We start from the raw sequence: 21,436 nt of genomic DNA, 5'->3' as shown, positions 1-21,436 counted from the left end.
AAGCATATCCCTTAGCACTCTGTGATGTCTGGTGAAATGTATATACTCCTGTAGCACTGATGGGAGGCTACATGGGTTTTACCTTTCTTGGAAAGGAATAGGCAGTTTTAAGAACTTTAAAAAGTGTTCATATCCTTTGGAGGAATATTCAAGAAAGGCATGCAGATGTATATGTTCATGGTAATTTTCCCAGAGCGAACAATTGCAAGCATTCTATTCGACAATGAAAGAATAGTTAACATATACCTATCATGGGCTTATATTGCAGTCATTTAAGAGTGACTTATGGGGGCGAAGAATTTTTAAAGAAGCAGAGATGAAAATCTGGAAGGCAGTTTACCAATGATGAATTGGTAATGATGGTCACCGGCAATTATCCCAGTGGTTTCAGATTAGGGATGATTTTTTTTTTCTTACGCTTCATTTTTTTTTTTTTTGGTGTGTGTATTCACGTTTATTTAAAAAGGTTTTAGAATCAAGACAAAAAAAAAAGTATTGATTTATTTTTTAAAGAAATAACAAAAAGGAGTCAGAACATCTGCCACAGGGGGGCATCTGGGAGCCCTGGGACTCATCTTTGACTTTTTCTTTCTTTCCCAGTGGTGTCCGCAAAGCCCAAGGTGCATAATCGTCAACCTCGAATTAACTCCTACGTGGAGGTGGCGGTGGATGGACTCGCCAGCGAGACCAAGAAGACTGCGAAGCGCATTGGGAGCTCTGAGCTTCTCTGGAATGAGATCATCATTTTGTAAGAGAAAGCCCCTTCTTTTTGAATGCAGCAAGATGGGGAAAGAGAGAGGATGCTCTGAGGGGGTTGTGGGAGGTACAGATTCCCTGTGGCACCTCTGACTTTTTCTGCCTGTGGTACCCAAGGTGCCTCTCTTTAGGCGTTCCTGCACCATTGAGCTCATAGAGCGTTCATTATTAGCTAGAGGGTTACAGGGTCAGCTTTTGTGGGGGAAAGAAAATATGTGGGTGTCTGCTTGTTTTGGTTCCCTCTCCCCAAGATGTCAGCAGTTTAGTTTAAATGTTTTCTTCTAAGTTATAGGAATGATCTGCTTGGATGTAATGAATCCGGTATTTGTTTTCCAGGAATGTCACGGCCCAGAGTCATTTAGATTTAAAGGTTTGGAGCTGCCATACCTTGAGAAATGAACTGCTAGGCACTGCGTCTGTCAACCTCTCCAACGTCTTGAAGAACAATGGGGGCAAAAGTACGTATGATGAAGGGGGTGCCGACGTGATTCATTGATGGGGATGGGAGGACCTGGCACATCAACCTGGTATTGCAGTTTCCCCCAGGACTGGGGCTGCGGTACCTCTGTTCTCCTTGGATGGTGAATTTGGAGTTTTAGGAAGGCTGAGGGCTCCTCTCTGCCTCCACTGCAGAGTTTAGCCCTCTTTGTCCAGGGCCTCTAGTAATGGGATGCAGTGGTGTGTTGCTCTTGACCCTTCCTTAGGGACTGGAAACTTTCTGTCTGCCTTTACTGCTCTTCCCGTTGCAGGAGATGTGTGATATGTTGAATGAAACTGTCAAATGCCTGTAGCCTAAATCATTGCTTTTCTAGCTTCAGCCCTAAAACAGAACAAAGGAGCTGTGTATATACGTATATGTGTGTGTGTGCATGCCTGTGTGCGTGTGTGCACATGTGTGTCTGGGATAGTTTTATAAATAGTGCCCTGTGCTTACTTGGCACTCAGTAAACATTTACTGGATGTTGGAACGTGATGGACGCGCCATCTGAATTAGCCAACGTGCTTCTATGTCGCAGACATATAAATCCTCATCTATTTATTGCCGTTTGTGGTCAGTGGCATGGCCCATGGCTGTGGTATTGGACCCTCCTTCATAAGGCCTCTATTCAGAGCGGTACCATATGTGGCGAATGAATGGCATGTTAAGAAAGGCTCCTTTTTCTCTTGATGTCTAGAAAGTTTTTTCTGAAAGTGGATGTAGCTTAAGAGAGAGGTGGGGGCGGGGAGCATTGCGTCCTAGCCAGCGTGTTGCATTCATTTAAGAGTCTTGCTTTTCTCCCCAAGCCTGTCCTTTTAAGCGATGGGCCACTTGAAAGGTCTTTGAGCCTCCTCTGGTCTTTTCTTTTCTGCTGGGCACATAGAGATGTGCTGAACCCATTCTGGCCCGAGGAACTGTTTAAAACCAGAGATGTGCCTCCACTTTAATCCTGCAGAGAACTCCCTGATTGCTTTGTCTTCTGAGTTGGTGTTTATTTTCCCAAACCCTAGCCAGCCTTTTGTAATTTGATCATCAGGGAGAATTCTATTTATTGCAATATTTGGAAATCTACTTGTGGATAGCCTCACATTAGGATGCAACAACCAGCATGAGGGTCCTTTTTTCTTCTTCATTTGCCCAGCCAATATGCTTTTGCTTTAAAGGACTTTAGTTAGCAAAAGTCCTCGTAGAAATTGTGAGCTACAGAAAAGCACATGGATACACAAAGAAAACAAAATTTGCCCATAAGCACAGCACCTAGTAATAGTTACTGTTTTTTCTTTTCTTTCTTTCTTTTTTTTTTGAGATGGAGTCTTACCCTGTTGCCCAGGCTAGAGTGTAGTGGCACAATCTTGACTTACTGCAACCTCCGCTTCCCAGGTTCAAGCGATCCTACTACCTCAGCCTCTCAAGTAGCTGGGATTACAGGTGTGTGCCACCATTCCCAGCTAATTTTTGTATTTTTAGTAGACATGAGGGTTCACCATGTTGGCCAGGCTGGTCTTGAACTCCTGACCTCAGGTGATCCGCCTGCCTCGTCCTCCCAAAGTGTTGGGATTACAAGCGTGAGCCACTGTGCCCAGCCTGATAGTTATTCTTAATATATTTTTAAAAGCAATTTTATGGCCGGGCGCGATGGCTCACCCCTGTAATCCCAGTACTTTGGGAGGCTGAGGCGGGTGGATCACCTGAGGTCAGGAGTTTGTGACCAGCCTAGCCAACATGGTGAAACTCTGTTTCTACTAAAAAAAATACAAAAATTACCCAGGGATGGTGTTGGGCGCTGTAATCCTGGCTACTCAGGATGCTGAGACAGGAGAATTGCTTGAACCTGGGGGGTGGAGGTTCCAGTGAGCCGATATTGCACCATTGCACTCCACCCTGGGTGACAGAGCAAGTCTCAAAAAAAAAAAAAAAAAAAGAGGGATTTTACTTTAATTAATTCATTTTTATTTTTATATTATATTTATTTTTTTTGAGACAGGTTTCTCACTTTGTCACTCAGGCTGGAATGCGGTGGTGCGATCTCAGCTCACCGCAGCCTCGGCTCCTGGGCTCAAGTGATCCTCCCACCTCAGCCCTCACCCCCTAGTAGCTGGGACTGCAGGCACACGCCACCATGGCCTGGCTGTATTTCATATTTTTAGTAGAGAGTAGGTCTCACTATGTTGCCAGGATGGTCTGGTACTCCTGAGCTCAAGTAATCCGCCTGCCTTGGCCTTCCAAAGTGCTGGGATTACAGATGTGAGCCACTGCGTCTGGCCAATTAATTAATTTTTAAATTGAGATGGGATCTCACTATGTTGCTCAGGCTGGAGTGTAGTGGCTGTTTACAGGCACAGTCACAGCTCACTGTAGTCTTACACTCCCAGCCTCAAGCCATCTTCTGCCTCAGCCTCCGGAGTAGCTGGAACCACAGGCGTGCATCACTATTCCTGACTATTGTTAACATTTTGATGTATTCATTTTTGAGCCTTTTTTTTTTTTTTTTTTTTTTGAGACGGAGTCTGGCTCTGTCGCCCAGGCTGGAGTGCAGTGGCCGGATCTCAGCTCACTGCAAGCTCCGCCTCCCGGGTTTATGCCATTCTTCTGCCTCAGCCTTCCTGGTAGTTGGGACTACAGGCGCCCGCCACCTCGTCCGGCTAGTTTTTTGTATTTTTTAGTAGAGATGGGGTTTCGCCGTGTTAGCCAGGATGGTCTCGATCTCCTGACTTCGTGATCCGCCCGTCTTGGCCTCCCAAAATGCTGGGATTACAGGCTTGAGCCACCGCGCCCGGCCTTTAATTTTATCTTTTAAATAATTTTTTCCCCTCAGATCCTTGTTCTGATCTTCTTTTATGTTTGTAGACATATATTGATGTTTATGACATTAGTGAAACTAAATTGAGATTATACATGAACATATTTTGCAATATGCCTTTTTCTCTTTAAAAATGTATCAATATATATTTATTTTTATTTATTTATTTATTTTCTGAGGTGAAGTCTTGCTCTGTTGCCCAGGCTGAAGTGCAGTGGCGCGATCTCGGCTCACCACAACCTTCGCCTCCTGGGTTCAAGCGATTCTCCTGCCACAGCCTCCCGAGTAGCTGGGACTACAAGCGCCCACCACCATGCCCGGCTAATTTTTGTATTTTTAGTAGAGACAGGGTTTCACTATGTTGGCCAGGCTGGTCTTGATCTCCTGACCTTGTGATCCACGCGCCCCGGCCTCCCAAAGTGCTGGGTTATTACGGGCGTGAGCCACCGTGCCCAGCCTATATTTATTTTTAGTTGTGATAAAATACACATGATGTAAAATTAATCACTTTAGTAAGTTTTAGGTGTACAGTTTAGTAGTGTTAAGTACATTCACCTTGTTATACAGCTGTCACCACCATCCATCTCCAGAACTCTTTTCACCTTGCAAAACTCAAATTCCGTGCCCATTAAACCATGACCCCCTCTCCTCCCGTCACACTAACCCCTGGCAGCTACCACTCTACTTTCTGCTTCTGTGAATTTGACTTTTCCAGGTAGCTTATGTTAGTGGAACCATACAGTATTTGTCCTTTTATGACTGGCTTATTTCAGTCAGCATAATGTCCTCAAGGCTTATTCATGTTGTAACACGCACCAGAAGATTTTTCTTTTCTTTTCTTTCCTTTTTTTTTTTTGAGACAGGGTCTTGCTCTGTCTCTCAGGCTGGAGTGCAGTGGCACGGTCTCAGCTTACTGCAACCCCTGTCTCCTGGGTTCAAGTGATTCTCCTGCCTCAGGCTCCCAGGTAGCTAGGATTATGAGAGGTGTCTGCCACCATGCCCAGCTAATTTTTGTATTTTTAGTAGAAACAGGGTTTCACCATGTTGGCCAGACTGGTCTCAAATTCCTGACCTCAAGTGATCTGCCCACTTTGGCCTTCCAAAGTGCTGGGATTACAGGCATGAACCATCACATCTGGTCCAAGATATCTTATTATGTATATGCAAATATACCAAAATCTGAAAAAATCTGAAATCTGAAACACTTCCAGTCCCAAGCATTTCAAATAAAGGATACTTAGGAGACCTGTACAATTTACCTTCCCATCAGCAGTGGCTGAAATTGCTGGTCTGTATTGTACCTTGGCGTATATTGTATATTACTTGTAAAAAAAAAAAAAAAAAACCTTTTTTTTTCCCATTTGATAACTATCAACATTATTATGGATTTGCTTTTTCTTTTTCTTTTTGGATGAATTATGTTTATTTTCTTATTTTTTACTCTTTTGCTCTGATCTCCTGGCCTTTCAATAAGAAGTATTTTAAAGTATATTCTAGATTTCCTGACATTTTATCCTAGATTCTTCAGCATGCATCTTGTTAAAACAGGACATTTTCTTTATTTTAATTCTACTTTTTTCTATTTTTTTTTTTTACTTTGAAACATTTACATAAAAAAAAGAACATTATCTTACACAATTACCATATCATTATCACATCTAGCAATAGTGACATGAATTCCTATTTATGTCCAATAACCTGTTCATAGTTTCACCATTTTTCTCAAACATGTCGTTTTGCAGTTTTACATTTGGTTTGCTTGAACCTGGGTTTGGGAACGTCCATTCATTGATCTATCTCTGAGGTCCCCTACTTTTTTTATTTTTTTGTGAAAGCAGATTTATTAAGAAAGTAAAGGAAGGCAGGGCGTGGTGGCTCACACCTGTAATGCCAGCACTGGGAGGCAGAGGCGGGTTGATCACCTGAGGCCAGGAGTTCAAGACTAGCTTGGCCAACACGGTGAGACCTTGTCTCTACTAAAAATGCAAAAATTAGCTGGGTGTGGTGGCGCATTCCTGTAATCCCAGCTACTCCGGAGTCTGAGGCGGGGGAATCACTTGAACCTGGGAGGCAAAGGTTGCAGTGAGCTGAGATTGTGCCACTGTAGTCCAGCCTGGATGATAGAGCAAGACTGTCTCAAAAAAAAGAAAAAAAGAAAGTAAAGGAATAAAGAATGGCTGCTCCATAGGCAGAGCAGCCTCCACCCTATGTTTTAAAGCTGTGATTTGTTGAAGGATACTGAATGATTAAAAAAAGTGCTTATTGCCCTATTAATGTCCTTTGCTCATTTTTACATTGAAGTGTGCATTTTTCTCTTGTGGTGTTGAAGTAACTCTTTATATGTTAAGGGCCTTATTATTCTTCGTCTTACCACTGGCAAATATTTTTCCCATTTTTCATTTGCATTCTAACTTTGTATGTTTTTAACTTTTTGTAGTCCAATCTGTCACCCTTTATGTTTTCAGCATTTTCTTTCATGCTTTGGAAGGCATTCCCCCTTCTGAGATGAGGTAAATGGTCACCTCTGTTTTTCCCTAGGTCTTTATGATTTTATTTTTTCACATGTAATTCTGCATCCAAATGAGTTTATTTTTGTGCCCGGTATGAGTAGGGATCTAATTTATTTTTTTCCCTAATATGTAACTGATTGGTTTAGCACTACTTATTGAATAATCCATCTATTTCCCAAATGACTTGAGTTGCTTCAGCTTATATTAAAAACATATGTGTACTTGGGCCTGCTTAGGGACTTTCCATTTAATCCATTGTTTTATTAGCCTTTCCAAATCACTCTGTCTAAGCTATTATAAAATTATGTTTTAATACCTGGCAGTTAAGTTTCTCTTTTTTTCCCAAAGTCTTCTTGCTGCTTTCTTTGCATACATCACATCACTAGATGAACCTTAACAATGTCGTCAGACTCTTCCCTCTTCCTACTCCCCATGCACCCCAAAAAAATCTCTTGAGATTTTATGGAGTCCTGTCATATGTAAAGTTAATGTAATGGGGAATTTTCATACTGAATCTCCCCACCTAGGAACATGGAATGTTTCTAAATTAATTCAAATAATTTTGAAGTTATCTTTAAATAGATTCCACTTTAAATTTTAAAAAGCTTTGATATTATTTTCAGTGGGATCTTTTCTTATTCTGTGTTCTAACTCAGTATTGTTGGTAGATGGCTGTTTCTGCATTTTCTTTGTAATCTGTCAGTTTACTGAGTTCTTTAGTATAGGTTTGCAGTAGTTTCTTTTGAGTTTGCTTGGTAGACTTTTTTTTTTTTTTTTTTTTTTTTTTGAGATGGAGTCTCACTCTGTCACCCAGGCTGGAGTACAGTGGCATGATCTTGGCTCACTGCGACCTCCACCTCCTGGGTTCAAGCGATTCTCGTGTCTCAGCCTCCCAAATAGCTGGGATTACAGGCGCCCAACACCATACCTAATTTTTGTATTTTTGGTAGAGACGGGGTTTCACCACGAAGGCCAGGCTGGTCTCGAACTCCTGACCTCAGGTGATTTGCCCACCTCGGCCTCCCAAAGTGCTGTGATTACAGGCGTGAGCCACTGCGCCTGGCCTGCTTGGTAGACTTTTATGTGAGTTGTGACACTGATAATTTTGTTAATCCTAAGAGATAATTATATTTCTACTTTGTGTTAGTTGCTTTGCATAAAACTTTGTTTTAGTAGTGATAGAGAAATGCCCTTTAATAAATCACTTCTAGGTGTAAGTTTGGGTGTTAGTAGGCTTTTTCTTTATTCTTCTTCTTTTATTTTATTTTTTGCATCTTTCTGACTGGGAATCTTTTTGACTTATTAATCATTGCAGGTTAAAAAAAAAAGTTAGGAAGGATGTTGAGTTTTTTTTGAGACCAGGTCTTGCTTTGTTGCCCAGCCTGGAGTGCAGTGGCATGATCACCGTTCACTGTGGCCTCTACCTCCCAGGCTCAAGCAATCCTCCTGTCTCATTCTCTGGAGTAGCTGGGACTATAGGTGTGTTACTAATTTAATTTTTTTTTTTTTTTTTTAGACATGGTATCTCACTGTGTTGCCCAGGTTGGGTGTTGATTTTTTATCAAATATCTGTTGAGCAACTGTTGGAGTGATTATATGATTTTTCATCTTTAAATTATTATATTAATTTCCATGACTGGGCACAGTGGCTCATACCTGTAATCTCAGCACTTTGAGAGGCTGAAGCAGAAGGATCACTTGAGGCCAGTAGTTCAAGACCAGACAGGACAACAAAACAAGACCCTGTCTCTACTAAAAATTAAAAAAAAAAAAATTAGCCAGGTGTGATGGTGTACACCTGTAGTCCCACCTATTGGGTGACTGAGGCAGGAGGATCACTTGAGTCCAGGGTTCTGAGGCTGCAGTGAGCTATGACTGGGCCACTGCACTCTAGACTGGGCAGCAGAGTGAGACCCTGTCTCTAGAAAATATTTTTAAAAATCTATTGTATTAATTTCCTAATAGTAATTATCTTACAATTCTAGAATATACCCATTCGCTCAAGGTAGACTGTTCCTTGAAAATTTTGTTAGAATTGTTTGTTAATATTTTATATTGGGGTTTTCCATCTATATTCATTAGTGGTATTTGTCTGTAGCTTTGGTCTATTTTTGTCAGCTTTGGAATCAAGGCCAAGCTAATTTTATAAAGTAAATTGATGTGCTTTCCAACTTTGGGAACAGGCTCTATAACATGGGAATTATCTGTTCCATGAGTGCAGTAAAGAGCTCACCCATAAAACCAACTGGGTCTGGCATCTTGCTTTGAAATAATTCTTTGATGACTTTTTTTTTTCAGTTCCCCCCCATAATTACTGGTTTGTTCAGCTTTTTTGTTTCGTCTTAACTCAATTTTGTTAACTCATTTTTTTCTGAGAAAATCGGTTCATGAGATTTTCACATTTATTAGAATAAGGGTTTTAAATATCATTCTCAGTTTAAAAACGTCTTTTTCTTACTTTAAGTTTTTGCTATTTGTGTGTTTCCCCAGTTTTTTTCTTGACTAACTTAAACATTTTTGGTTTTAATTTTTGCTTTTAAATTTATTTTACATAGAACAACTTCTTCGGTTTGTCAGATATACCATATTTTGTAATATTAATTTCTGTCTTTAGCTTTATTAACTTTTTCTACTATTTGCTCTAGATCTGTTTTATTTATTTATTCATTTATAGCTTTTCAGGTGGAAAGCTTACTGCATTTATCTTTGTCTTTTTTTTTTCTTTTGAGATGGAGTTTATCTCTTTTTGCCCAGGCTGCAGTGCAATGGCATGATCTTTGCTCACTCCAACCTCTGCCTCCTGGGTTCAAGTGATTCTCCTGCCTTAGCCTCCAGAATAGCTGGTAGCTGGGGTTACACACACACGTCACCATGCCCGGCTAATTTTGTATTTTTAGTAGAGATGGGGTTTCACCATGTTGGCCAGGCTAGTCTCGAACTCCTGACCTCAGGTGATCCACCTGCCTCAGTCTCCCATACTTCTGGGATTACAGTCATGAGCCACCACTCCCGGTCTATCTTTGTCCATTTTTGTTTAATAATGAAAACATGTTTGCTTTGTACTTGTCTTTGAATTTTCCCCCTGGATATTGAATTTTTTTTCTTTCAATGTAACAGTGAAAATCCATCTCTACAAAAAATAAAAAAAATTAGCTAGGTGTGGTGGTGTGTGCCTGTGGTCCCAGCTACTTGGGAGGCTGAGTCGGGAGGATTGCTTTGAGCCCAGGAGGCTGAGGCTGTTGCGAGTTGTTATTGTGACACTCCACTCCTGCCTGGGCGACAGAGCAAGACCCTTTCTTAAAAAAAAAAAAAAAAAAAAAAAAAAAAAAAGGGGAGCCAGGTACAGTGGCTAATGTCTGTAATCCTAGCACTTTGAGAGGCTGAGGTAGTAGGATTGCTTGAGCTCAGGAATTTGAGACCAGTCTGGGCAACATAGTAAGACCCTGTTTCTATAAAAAAAAATTAGCCAGGTGTGGTGTTGCACACCTGTAGTCCCAGCTTACTTGAGAGGTGGTGGTGGGAGGATGGCTTGAGTTCGGGAGATGGAGGCTGCAGTAAGCTGTGATCATGCTGCACTCCAGCCTGGGTGACAGAGCAAAACCCTATCACAAAGAAACAAACCAAACAAACAAAAAAACCCCAAACATTCTTAGTGTTACAACTTGAATATGTACATGGGTCCACAGCTGTGTAATCATCACCCACATCAAGACACAGAATATTTCTAGCATCCCCAGAAGTTTCCCATTGTCCCTTCTATTTAATTTCTCCTCCCTGAAATAACCACTCTTCTAACTTCTATCAATATTGTTTAGCTATGCCTAGTATTGAATTTCATATTAGTGAGAACATGCAGTATGTTTTGTCATGCCTGGCTTTTCATTTTCTATCTTTGAGATTAAAGATATATGACCATTTTTTTGCATGTGTAAACAGTCTGTCTTTTTTTTTTTTTTTTAGTAGAGATGGGATCTCACTGTATTGCCCAGGCTGATCTTAAGTGATTCTCCCACTTTGGCCTCCAAAAATGCTGGGATTATAGGCATGAACAACCATGCTTGGCCTGTCTTTGATTTTTTTTTGTTTGTTTGTTTTTGTTTTTGAGATGGAGTTTCACTCTTTTTGCCCAGGCTGGGGTGCGATGGTTCTGTCTTGGCTCACTGCAACCTCCACCTCCCAGGTTCAAGCAATTATCCTGCTTTAGCCTCCTGAATAGTTGGGATTACAGGCATCTGCAACCACGCCTGGCTAATTTGTATTTTTAGTAGAGACGGGGTTTCGCTATGTTGGCCAGGCTGGTCTCGAACTCCTGACCTCAGGTGGTCTGCCTGCCTTGGCCTCCCAAAGTGTTGGGATTACAGGTGTGAGCCACTGCGCCTGGCCATGACCTGTCTTTGTATTTGGGTGTAGTATTCTGTTTTATGAATACACCATAATCTATTTCTCCATTCTCCTACTGGTAGATATTTGAGTTGTTTCCAGTTTTTGGCCATCATGAACAAAGCTGATATAAACACTCTTAGAACATGTAGTTTGAAGGACGCACATATGCTTTTCTATTGTGTATGTACAGATCTAGGCACTTTGGTTCATAAGGTGGATGTATGCTTAGCTTTAGTAGACACCATCAGTTTTCTAGTGTTGTACCAATTTGCCGTCCCATAAATTTTACTGTGCTCTGCTCGTTTGTAATTACTGTTGTGATTTTATCTTCAAACCCAGAGTTATTTAAGTGGATGTTTTCTATGTTTTCCAGTGGTTATATTGTTTGTGGTATTGGTTGTAGCTATTGCTGCTGTTGCTGGCACCAGCCGTAGCACGTTGTGCATGTGGCTGGGTTGGGTAACAGGCAAATCAGATCAGAGTCTGTTGGAAAATGTGGATCGCAACAGGGCAGTGGGCTTTTTCTTAGAAAAACAAATCTTCTAGGATGACAGTGGCGTACATAGCCCATGTACCTAACATTTCAACCATGTTTCATAAAGCCTTCTCTTCAGAGCGAGGTTATTTCTGGTAATTGCAAATCTTCGCAAAGATGGGGAGGTTTGAATCTCAGAGATGGACCACAGAGACCCTGTTTCCTGATGCAAGACCGTCTTGCCTAAAGGGAAGGCAGTCCTGAGATTGTTTCAGGAGGGAATTCTAGGATGAGACAAATGCAGAAGCTTTGAGGGTGGCCAGGCACGGTGGCTCATGCCTGTAATCACAGCACTTTGGGAGGCCAAGGTAGGTGTATCACCTGAGGTCAGGAGTGCGAGACCAGCCTGACCAACATGGTGGAACCATGTCTCTACTAAAAAGACAAAAAATTAGCCAGACTTGGTGACGCATATCTGTGATCTCAGCTACTTGGGAGGCTGAGGAAGGAGAATCACTTGAACCCAGGAGGCAGAGGTTGCAGTGAACCGACATTGCGCCATCGGATTCCAGCCTGGGTGACAAGAGCGAAACTCTGTCAGAAAGAGAAAGAGAGAGAGACAGAGAGAGAGAGAGATAGGAAGGAAGGAAGGGAGGGAGGGAGGAAGGGAGGGAGGGGAGAGAGAAAGAAAAAAGAAAGAAGGAAAGAAAAGAAAGAAGCTTTGAGGTTGGTGGAGTGGGGAAGCTGTTGTTAACATGGGACATTTCAGCCCCAAGGTCCAGCCCCTTGCTCTTGGTGTGGAACTGCTGGGCTGACAATGCTTGCAGAGTGGTGTCAAATCGTGCATACAGCTGTGTAGGGTGAGTGGGTCACAGTGCGTTAGGTAACTCCTCTCACTGTGGCCTAGTCTTCCCGCAGCATCTTTTCCTAAGGAAGGACCTGATGGGCAGTGGTTGCCCTAACTGACATTCTCCTCTTCCACGGACAGAATTTATTCTTTCATTTGCTCCCTTGTTTCCGCTGGGTGGGCTTGGACATTGGCTGGGAAACTCAGCTGGCTGTTTTCTGCCTCCGTTTGGTGGAGGGATGCTGTAATGCAGGGTTTCACTCAACTCCCGCAGTGGCGGATGGTCAACCTGGGCTGACTGTCTCTGTGGGGACATTGCCCTGGCCATGGCTGCAAAGAAGACTTGCCCAAAAGTGCTGATTTGGCTCTTAAAGGTAGTTCTAGTCATCTCTGGGTAGAACCCAGTTTTTGATGTTGTCAATTGAGTTTTTAATATATATATATATACTTTTTTTTTTTTTTTTTTTGAGACGGAGTCTCGCTCTGTCCCCTGGGCTGGAGTGCGATGGCACGATCTCAGCTAACTGCAAGCTCCGCCTCCCAGGTTCACGCCATTCTCCTGCCTCAGCCTCCTGAGTAGCTGGGACTACAGGCACCTGCCACCATGCCTGGCTAATTTTTTGTATTTTTTTTGGTAGAGATGGGGTTTCACTGTGTTAGCTAGATGGTCTCAATCTCCTGACCTTGTGATCCGCCTGCCTTGCCCAAAGTGCTGGGATTACAGGCATGAACCACTGCACCCGGCCTTAACATCTTTTTACTAGAGGAATTTTCTTTTTCTTTCTTTCTTTTTTTTTTTTCCTTTTTTCTTTTTCTTTTCTTTTCTTTTTTTTTTTTGAGACGGAGTCTTGCTCTGTTGCCCAGACTGGAGTGCAATGGTGCAATCTCCACTCACTGCAACCTCTGCCTCCCAGGTTCAGGCAATTCTCCTGCCTCAGCCTCCTGAGCAGGTAGGATTACAGGTGCATACCACCATGCCCAGCTAGTTTTTCTGTTTTTAGTAGAGATGGGGTTTCACCATGTTGGCCAGTCTGGTCTCGAACTTCTGACCTCAAGTGATCTGCCTACCTCGGCCTCCCAAAGTGCTGGGATTAGAGGTGTGAGACACCGTGCCCGGCTGGAATTTTCAAACATAATTTTCATGATGCAGCTTCAAGACTTACCAGCATGTTTCATCTGTCCCCACCCACTGGCTGCTCTTAATTTCTCCCTACATTGTTAGCAGGTAGGGTCTAATACTCAGTTTCCTCTGGTAGCTCCCAGCTCCTGCAGCTCTCCCCAGGAACACTGCAGACTTTGGCTTTCCCAGAATCTCCTCTTTTCAAGGAGGTGAATGTAGCTTGAAGTAGGTTTTTTCCCTCCCCAATTTTTTTTATTTTTAAGTAATTTCAGGCTAGGTGCGGTGGCTCACACCTGTAATCCCAGCATTTTGGGAGTCTAAGGCAGGAGGATTGCTTGAGTGTGGGAGTTCAAGACCAGCTTGGGCAACATAGTGAGACCCACGCCACCCCCCATCTCTACAAAAACTAAAAAATAGCAGGATGTGGCAGCTCATACCTCCCCACACTTTGGGAGGCTGAGGTGAGAGGCCCTCTTGAGCCTAAGAGTTTGAGACCGGACTCAGTATTGTAGTGAGACCTAGTCTCTACAAAAATAAAAATAAAATAGCTGGGCATGGTGGCAGGCAACTGTAGTCCCAGCTACTTGGGAGGCTGAGGTGGGAGGACCACTTGGGCCCAGGAGTTTGAGACCAGCCTCAGTATTATAGTGAGACCCTGTCTCTACAAAAATAAAAATAAAGAAAATAGCTGGCTATGGTGGCATGCATCTGTAGTCCCAGCTACTTGGGAGGCTGAGGTGGGAGGATCACTTGAGCCCAGGACTTAGAGGCCGCAGTGAGCTGTGATTGTGTCACTGCACTCCAGTCTGGATGATAGAGCCAGACCCAGTCTCAAAAAAATAAAAAATTCAAATTCAGAGAAATGTTACAAGAATAGAACAAAGAACTCCTCAATGTCCTTTACCCAACTGTTAAAATTTGCTACATTTGCTTTCACTGTGTTCTTCTGAGCCATTTTAGAGTAAATTACGAACCTCGTGTTTCTTTTATCCCTAAATACTGATGTGACTAGTTCCTAAAGGAGGAGGATACTATAGTACAATGAACAAAACTAAGAAATTTACCATTTTGCAGTATTGTTAATCTGATTCAGATTTCCCAGCTGTCACAGTCCAGGACCTCATGCAAGATGCAGTGTTTAGTTGTCCTGTCTCTTCAAATCCGGATCTGGATCAGTTCCTTAGGGTATTATGTCTTTCATGACATTGGCATTGTTGAAGAGTACAGACTGCTTTTTTTTTTTTTTTTTTGAGATGGAGTCTCGTTCTGTCACCCAGGCTGGAGTGCAATGACATGATCTTGGCTCACTGCAACCTCCACCTCCTGGGTTCTGGATTCTTCCACCTCAGCCTCCCGAGTAGCTGGGATTGCAGGCACCCGCCATCATGCCTAGCTAATTTTTGTAGAGATGGGGTTTCATCATGCTGGCCAGGCTGGTCTTGAACTCTTGACCTCAGGTAACCTGCCTGCCTCAGCCTCCCAAAGTGCTAAGATCACAGGCATGAGCCACCGTGCCTGCCCCCCACCCCTTTGTTTTTTTAGTTTTTTTTTTTTTTTTTTAAATTGAGACAGAGTCTTGCTCTGTCGCCCAGGCTGGAGTGCAGTGGTATGAACACGGCTCCCTGCAGCCTCTGTCTCCTGGGCTCAAGCAATACTCCCACTTTGGCCTCTCAGTTGGGACCACAGATGTGTGCCACCCTGCCCAGCTAATTTTTAAACATTATTTGGCAGATTCCCCTCAACTTGGGACTGTCTGCTTTTCCTCATGGTTAGATTCAGAGTGTGCATTCTTGGCAGGAACACCCAGGAGTGACTTTGTGTTCTTCTCAGTGCAGCATGTCTGGAAGCACGTGACTCAGCTTGTTTTATTATTGATGACATTAACTTTCATCACTTAGTTAGGGTGCTGTCTGCCAGGTTTTTCTACCGCAAAATTACTGTTTCCCCTTGACAATGAAAGGTATTATAATTTACAGGGAGATACTTTGAGACTATGTAAATATCTATTCCTCATCACACCTTCACCTGCTAGTTTCTGCATCCAGTGATTTTACTCTGATGCCTATACATTTTTATTTTTGAACTCCATCCTTCCTTCTGCATTTATTAATTGGCATAGTACTGCAAAGAAGGGCTTTCCCTTTTCCTGTAGTTGTGTGTGTAGGTATGTATTATCAGCTTGTACTCGTGGATTCAGATTTTATTCCATGGGTTATAACTTATATCTGGTGTAATTTTTTTTTGTTTTGTTTTGAGATGGAGTTTCACTCTTGTTGCCCAGGCTGGAGTGCAATGACTCGATCTTTGCTCATCGCAACCTCTGCCTCCTGGGTTCAAGCAATTCTCCTACCTCATCTTCCTGAGTAGCTGGGATTACAGGCATGCGCCACCACACCCGGCTAATTTGTATTTTTAGTAGAGTTGGGGTTTCTCCGTGTTGGTCAGGCTGGTCTTGAACTCCCGACCTCAGTTAATCCATCCGCCTCAGCCTCCCAAAGTGCTGGAATTACAGGTGTGAGCCACCACGCCCGGCCTTTTGTTGTTGTTGTTGTTGTTGTTGTTTGTTTTAGACAGAGTCTTGCTCTGTCGCCCAGGCTGGAATGTAGTAGTGCAATCTCAGCTTCCTGGGGTTCAAGCAATCCCCCCACCTCAGCCTCCAGAGTAGCTGGGACTACAGGTGTGCACTGGCTACTTTTTTTTTTTTTTTTGTATATTTGTAGAGACAGGGTTTCACTTTGTTGCCCAAGGCTGGTCTTAAACTTCTGGGCTCTAGTGATCCTTCTGCCTTGGCCTCCCAAAGCGCTGTGGGATTACAGCTATGAGCCGCTGTGCCTGGCCTCTGGTGCTGATTTGATGCTAAAATGATCTCTGGCTTGGCAGTGGCTGCCTCTTCAAGTTTGCTGCTGTATCTTTTCACATGTCCCCATCATATATTTTTGTCCCAACATAATCCAATATAGATAAAATTTGCTATGTGATAAAGATGGCATTTAAAATCAGAAGAGAAAGGCATACAAGTGGCATTAGGATCATCAGCTAACCCAGTGATTTTTGAAGTGTGATCCTGAGGCCAGCGGCACAGGCATCTCCAGGAAATATGTCAGATGTGTAAATTCTTAGGCCAACAAGTCCTCGAAGGGATTCAGGCACACACTCGTTTGAGAACCACTAAACTAACCACTTGGGAGAAAATGAAGTCAGGTACCTTCCATACCCAAACGTGGGTTGTTTTTTTTTTTTTGTTTGTTTTTTTAAGACAAGGTCTTGTTCTGTCATCCAGGCTGCAGTACAGTGGTGTGATCATAGCTCACTATAGCCTCGAACTCCTGGGCTCAAGCAATCCTCTTGCCTCAGCCTCCGGAGTTGCTGGAACTACAGGCGTGTGGTCCTGTGCCTGTCTTCTGAATTGGTGTATTAAATACTATGAATTTTTACTGAATCCACCAATCCCAACTTAGCTCCACAGGGCTCTTCACTAACCTTCCTCCACTCTCATGAGAACCCTGGCACTCAACACTATTTATATATTTACAAATTCCTTCACATCTGTAATGCACAGAAGGCGATTTGAGAATTGCTGTACCCACGCTGCCGTGAAAGGTGAAGTTGATTTTGAAAAGCTCTGTACTTTACGCTGTCCGTGTTCTGTGTGTGTTTCTTCTCTTTCTCCATGTGTGTCTACCAGATTGAAAAAGAGAAAGAAAAAGAAAACAACCCCCTATTTATTTAAAAATCTTTTAAGCAGAGGGTTATTACAGCACTTTACATTCCAAGAACAGACAGGCCAGTCATGAGCAGTGGGCCTCCTCCCTCATTGCTCTGTGAGGATAGAGTGTTCTGGTGGATGGGCCGTGGGTCTTGAGCAGCTGTGCCTGACAGTGTACGCATTTATTTTAAAGTAAACACAGCACTGTTTTTCCAGTTTTTCAGCTGGAAGATAAATAAAACTACTGAACCTTGGAACTTGAGTCAGAAGGAGAAGAGAAGAAATTTTTTAAAAGTTGCTCTTCAGTTAAAAACAACTTTAAATTTATTTTTATTATTCGCTTTTTTTTTTTTTTAAATATTTATTTATTTTTATTTTTTTGAGATGGAGTCTCACTCTGTCACCCAGGCTGGAGTGCAGTGGCACGATCTTGGCTCACTGCAACCTCCGCCTCCTGGGTTCAAGCAATTCTCCTGCCTCAGCCTCCTGAGTAGCTGAGATTACAGGCATGAGCCACCATGCCTGGCTAATTTTTGTATTTTTAGTAGAGACAGGGTTTCACCATGTTGGCCAGGCTGGTCTCAAACTCCTGACCTCAGGTGATCCGCCCGTCTTGGCCTCCCATAGTGCTGGGATTACAGGCGTGAGCCACCGCACCTGGCCTAATTTTTATTGTTAGTTTTTTAGAGACAAGAACCTACTCTGTCACTCAGGCTAGGGTACAGTGGCTCGATCTTAGTTCACTGTAACCTTGAACTCCTGGCCCTAGGCCATAGATCATGCAGTGAGCTATAATCATGGCACTGTACTCTAGCCTGGGTGACAGAGTGAGACCCCGTCTATTTTTTTTTAAAAAAAAGGGGGGAGGGCGGGGGCTGGGCGCGGTGGCTCATGTGTGTATACACACATGTATACATATACACATACACACATATATACACACATATACATATATGTATAAACTCATTTATTCTTCCTGCATACATTCAAGGTAGATTGTGGTGCCATCCCCTTTGATGAAGAAATGGAGGCAGAGAGATGCTATGTAACTTGTCCAAAGTTGTCCTATAAGGAGTTCGCAGAGTTAGGATTTAACCCAGGTCTTTGTTCCTAGAGCCTCTGCCCATAACCTCTATACATTCTGCCTTCCAAGGAAGAAGGTTAAAATCACTTGGAATTCTGTTATTCAGACCTAATCCAGTTAATACTTTGTAATATGGCCACTGTTTTGGGGGCCATATACTCATATTTGTATGTATGCCTTTTTTTCCCCCAAATGGGAACTCATTATACTTATTTCTTTGTAACTTGATTTTTTCACCCAGTTTTTTCTACATCAGTGAAACTAGGTCAGTTTTAATGGCTACAGTAATGGGTGTGTTTTGTTTTGTTTTGTTTTTTGAGACAGAGTCTCATTCTGTCACTCAAGCTGGAGTGCAGTGGTGCGATCTTGGCTCCCTGCAACCTTGACCTCCCGGGCTCAAGCAATTCTCCCATCTCAGTCTCCTGATAGCTGGAATTACAGACGTGCACCACCACGCTCAGCTAATTTTTGTATTTTTAGTAGAGACGGGATTTTGCCATGTTGACCAGGCTGGTCTCGAACTCCTGACCTCAGGTGATCCACTCGCCTTGGCCTCCCAAAGTGCTGGGATTACAGGGGTGAGCTACTGTGCCCAGCCAGGTGCTTTGTTTTTGTTTTGTGTAGATGCACCCACAGTTTAACCAATCTTTCATTCTTGGCCCTTTCTATTTTTTTGTAATTACTAGCAGCACTTTTTGTTAAACCTTTTTTTTTTTTTTTAAGAGATGAAGTCTCGCTCCGTCACCCAGGGGTGTGATCACAGCTCATTGCAGCTCTTGACCTCCAGGCTCAAGTGATCCTCCCACCTCAGCCTCCTGAGTAGCTGAGATTACAGGATTGTGCCACCATGCTTGGCTAATTTTCGCATTTCCTTCCGCCTCAGCCTCCCGAAGTGTTGGGATTACAGGTGTGAGCCATTGCACCCAGCCTAAATTCTTGTAAAGATACCTTTATGCTCCTCTTTTTTTTTTTTTTTTTTCTATGGTAAATTCCTAGGCATGCAGTCGCTGGGTCAGAAGGTGGGTGTGTTTTAAGTTTTTGATGCCTGCTGCCTGTGTCCATGGCAGAGTCTGGACCAATATTACACAGTGTAAGCGTGCCACATGCCTGTTTCCCTGTATCTCCGACAGCACTGGGTGTTGTCAGTCTTTTTAACTTACCTTAGTCTGTTAGGCAAAGTGATTTTTCTTTGTTATTTTACTTTATTTTGTTTTATATTTTATATTTTATTTATTTTATTTTTTTGAGATGGAGACTTGCTCTGTTGCCCAGGCTGGAGTACAGTGGTATGATCTCAGCTCGCTGCAACCTCTGCCTCCCGGGTTCAAGTGATTCTCCTGCCTCAGCCTCCCAAGCAGCTGGGATTACAGGCACACACCACCAAGCCAAGCTAATTTTTTTTATTTTTAGTAGAGACGGGATTTCACTATGTTGACCAGGCTGGTCTCGAACACCTGACTTCAAGTGATCTGCCTGCCTCCGCTTCCCAGAGTTCTGGGATTACAGGTGTGAGCCACGGCGCCTGGCCTCCGTTTCTTCTTGAGGAACCTCCAGTGAGGTGTTCTGCTGCTCTGCTGCATTTGCTTGTCCTGAGGTCGCCAGTGACCTCCGTGTTGCTAAACCCAGTGGTCACTTCTCAAGCTGTAATCACTGGCCTTACAGATTGGATACAATGAGTTGATCCTTCCTGCTTGACATATGTTCTGCCTTGGTGTTCAGGGCACCACACTCTGTAGATTTTCTGTCCACCGCTCTGGTCACTCTTTTTTTTTTTTTTTTTTTTTTTTTGAGACGGAGTCTCGCTCTGTCGCCCAGGCTGGAGTGCAGTGGCCGGATCTCAGCTCACTGCAAGCTCCGCCTCCCAGGTTTACGCCATTCTCTCGCCTCAGCCTCCCAAGTAGCTGGGACTACAGGCGCCCGCCATCTCGCCCGGCTAATTTTTTTTGTATTTTTTTAGTAGAGACGGGGTTTCACCGTGTTAGCCAGGATGGTCTCGATCTCCTGACCTCGTGATCCGCCCGTCTCGGCCTCCCAAAGTGCTGGGATTACAGGCTTGAGCCACCGCGCCCGGCCCTCTCTGGTCACTCTTATTCAGTCTCCCTTGCTGGTTTTCCTCTTCCCCAGTCTGCAAACATGGGGGTGCTCCATGGTGGCTTTGTCCTGTGTTCACTTGTTAATTTACCCCCCTTTCATTCACGAGCACATCCAGCCTCCTTGCTTTAAATTTGGCCTATATGCCCCAAACTCACAGCTAGGGCTTCTCCCCTGGCAACCAAAGACAGTATTTACGGCTAATTAACATCCTCAAGTGAACTGTTGAAATCTGAGTCACCTACTTCCCACAGCTTTCCGCGTCTTGAAGCAGTGACAATTCTGTGTCACTCAGGCTAAAATCCTCCGTGCCTTCCTTGACTTCGTTTTCTGCCCCATCAGCACCTCCTGTCTGCATTGTCTTTAGGATGTATTCTGGGATCCGACCATCTGTCACTATGACTGCTGCTGTCACCCATGTCCAAGTCACTTCTTGACTGTTATTGCAAAGGCTTCTTAATGGGTCTCGCTGTGTCTGCTGTTGTCTTCCTATGGAACAGTTCTGAATGCAGCAGCCAGAATAATTCAAACCAGAAGTCAAATTGTATCGCTGCTCTGTAAAAACCAAAGTCCTTCCCTATGGGCCCACCTGCCCCCTGTGATGCCTTTATGTGTGTCTGTTACCTCATCTCAAACATGCTCCTCCACTTTCCAGACCCCTCAGGCCACAGGTCTCCCTGCTGTTTCTCCAGCCCAGTGCTGCTCTCCTGCCGCTGACCCTTGGCACTGGCCTTAAATATCTCCTGAAACTCACCCCTTCCAGTCCACTGTAATACCACCTCAGTGAGGCCTTCTTTGATATTACTGCCTTCATTTTAATTTAATTTTATAGAGATGGGATCTCACTATATTGATTAGGCTGGTCTTGAACTCCTGGCCCCAAACAATCTTCCTGCTTTGGCCTCCCAAATGCTGGGATTACAGGTGTGAGCCATTGTACCTGGTCATGCCTTTTAAAAAAAGGCATGTAATTCAGTGATTTTAACATGATTTTTAAAAATCATTAATTCAGTGACTTAAAAAAAAACATTACTGAGTCATCCAATCATTGCCATGAATTTTTCCATCGCCCCAGTGAGATCCTTTGTGTCCATTTATAGTGAATTCCCCTTTCCACCTCCAGCCCTTGGCAACCACGAATCTACTTTGTGTCTCTGTAGATATACCTTTCCTGGACATTTTATAG

General features: G+C 43.4%; 1 protein-coding gene across 2 annotated transcripts in view; it reads left to right on the top strand.

Annotated features, from left to right (window-relative positions):
- WWP2 (WW domain containing E3 ubiquitin protein ligase 2) overlaps positions 1 to 21,436 on the top strand; it is a 181,387-nt gene that overhangs the window by 35,711 nt on the left and 124,240 nt on the right. For both annotated transcript variants that reach the window (XM_030924577.1, XM_030924578.1), the window contains exons 3-4: positions 601 to 748; positions 1,093 to 1,214. In XM_030924577.1, coding sequence (XP_030780437.1) covers positions 601 to 748; positions 1,093 to 1,214 — 270 coding nt within the window. The remainder of the gene's footprint in view (positions 1 to 600; positions 749 to 1,092; positions 1,215 to 21,436) is intronic.

The sequence above is a fragment of the Rhinopithecus roxellana genome, chromosome 20, assembly GCF_007565055.1.
Source record: "Rhinopithecus roxellana isolate Shanxi Qingling chromosome 20, ASM756505v1, whole genome shotgun sequence".
In the NCBI taxonomy this organism is placed as follows: Eukaryota; Metazoa; Chordata; class Mammalia; order Primates; family Cercopithecidae; genus Rhinopithecus; species Rhinopithecus roxellana.
Note: the sequence above shows the minus strand (reverse complement) of the source record. Positions and strands in the feature narration are given on the sequence as shown.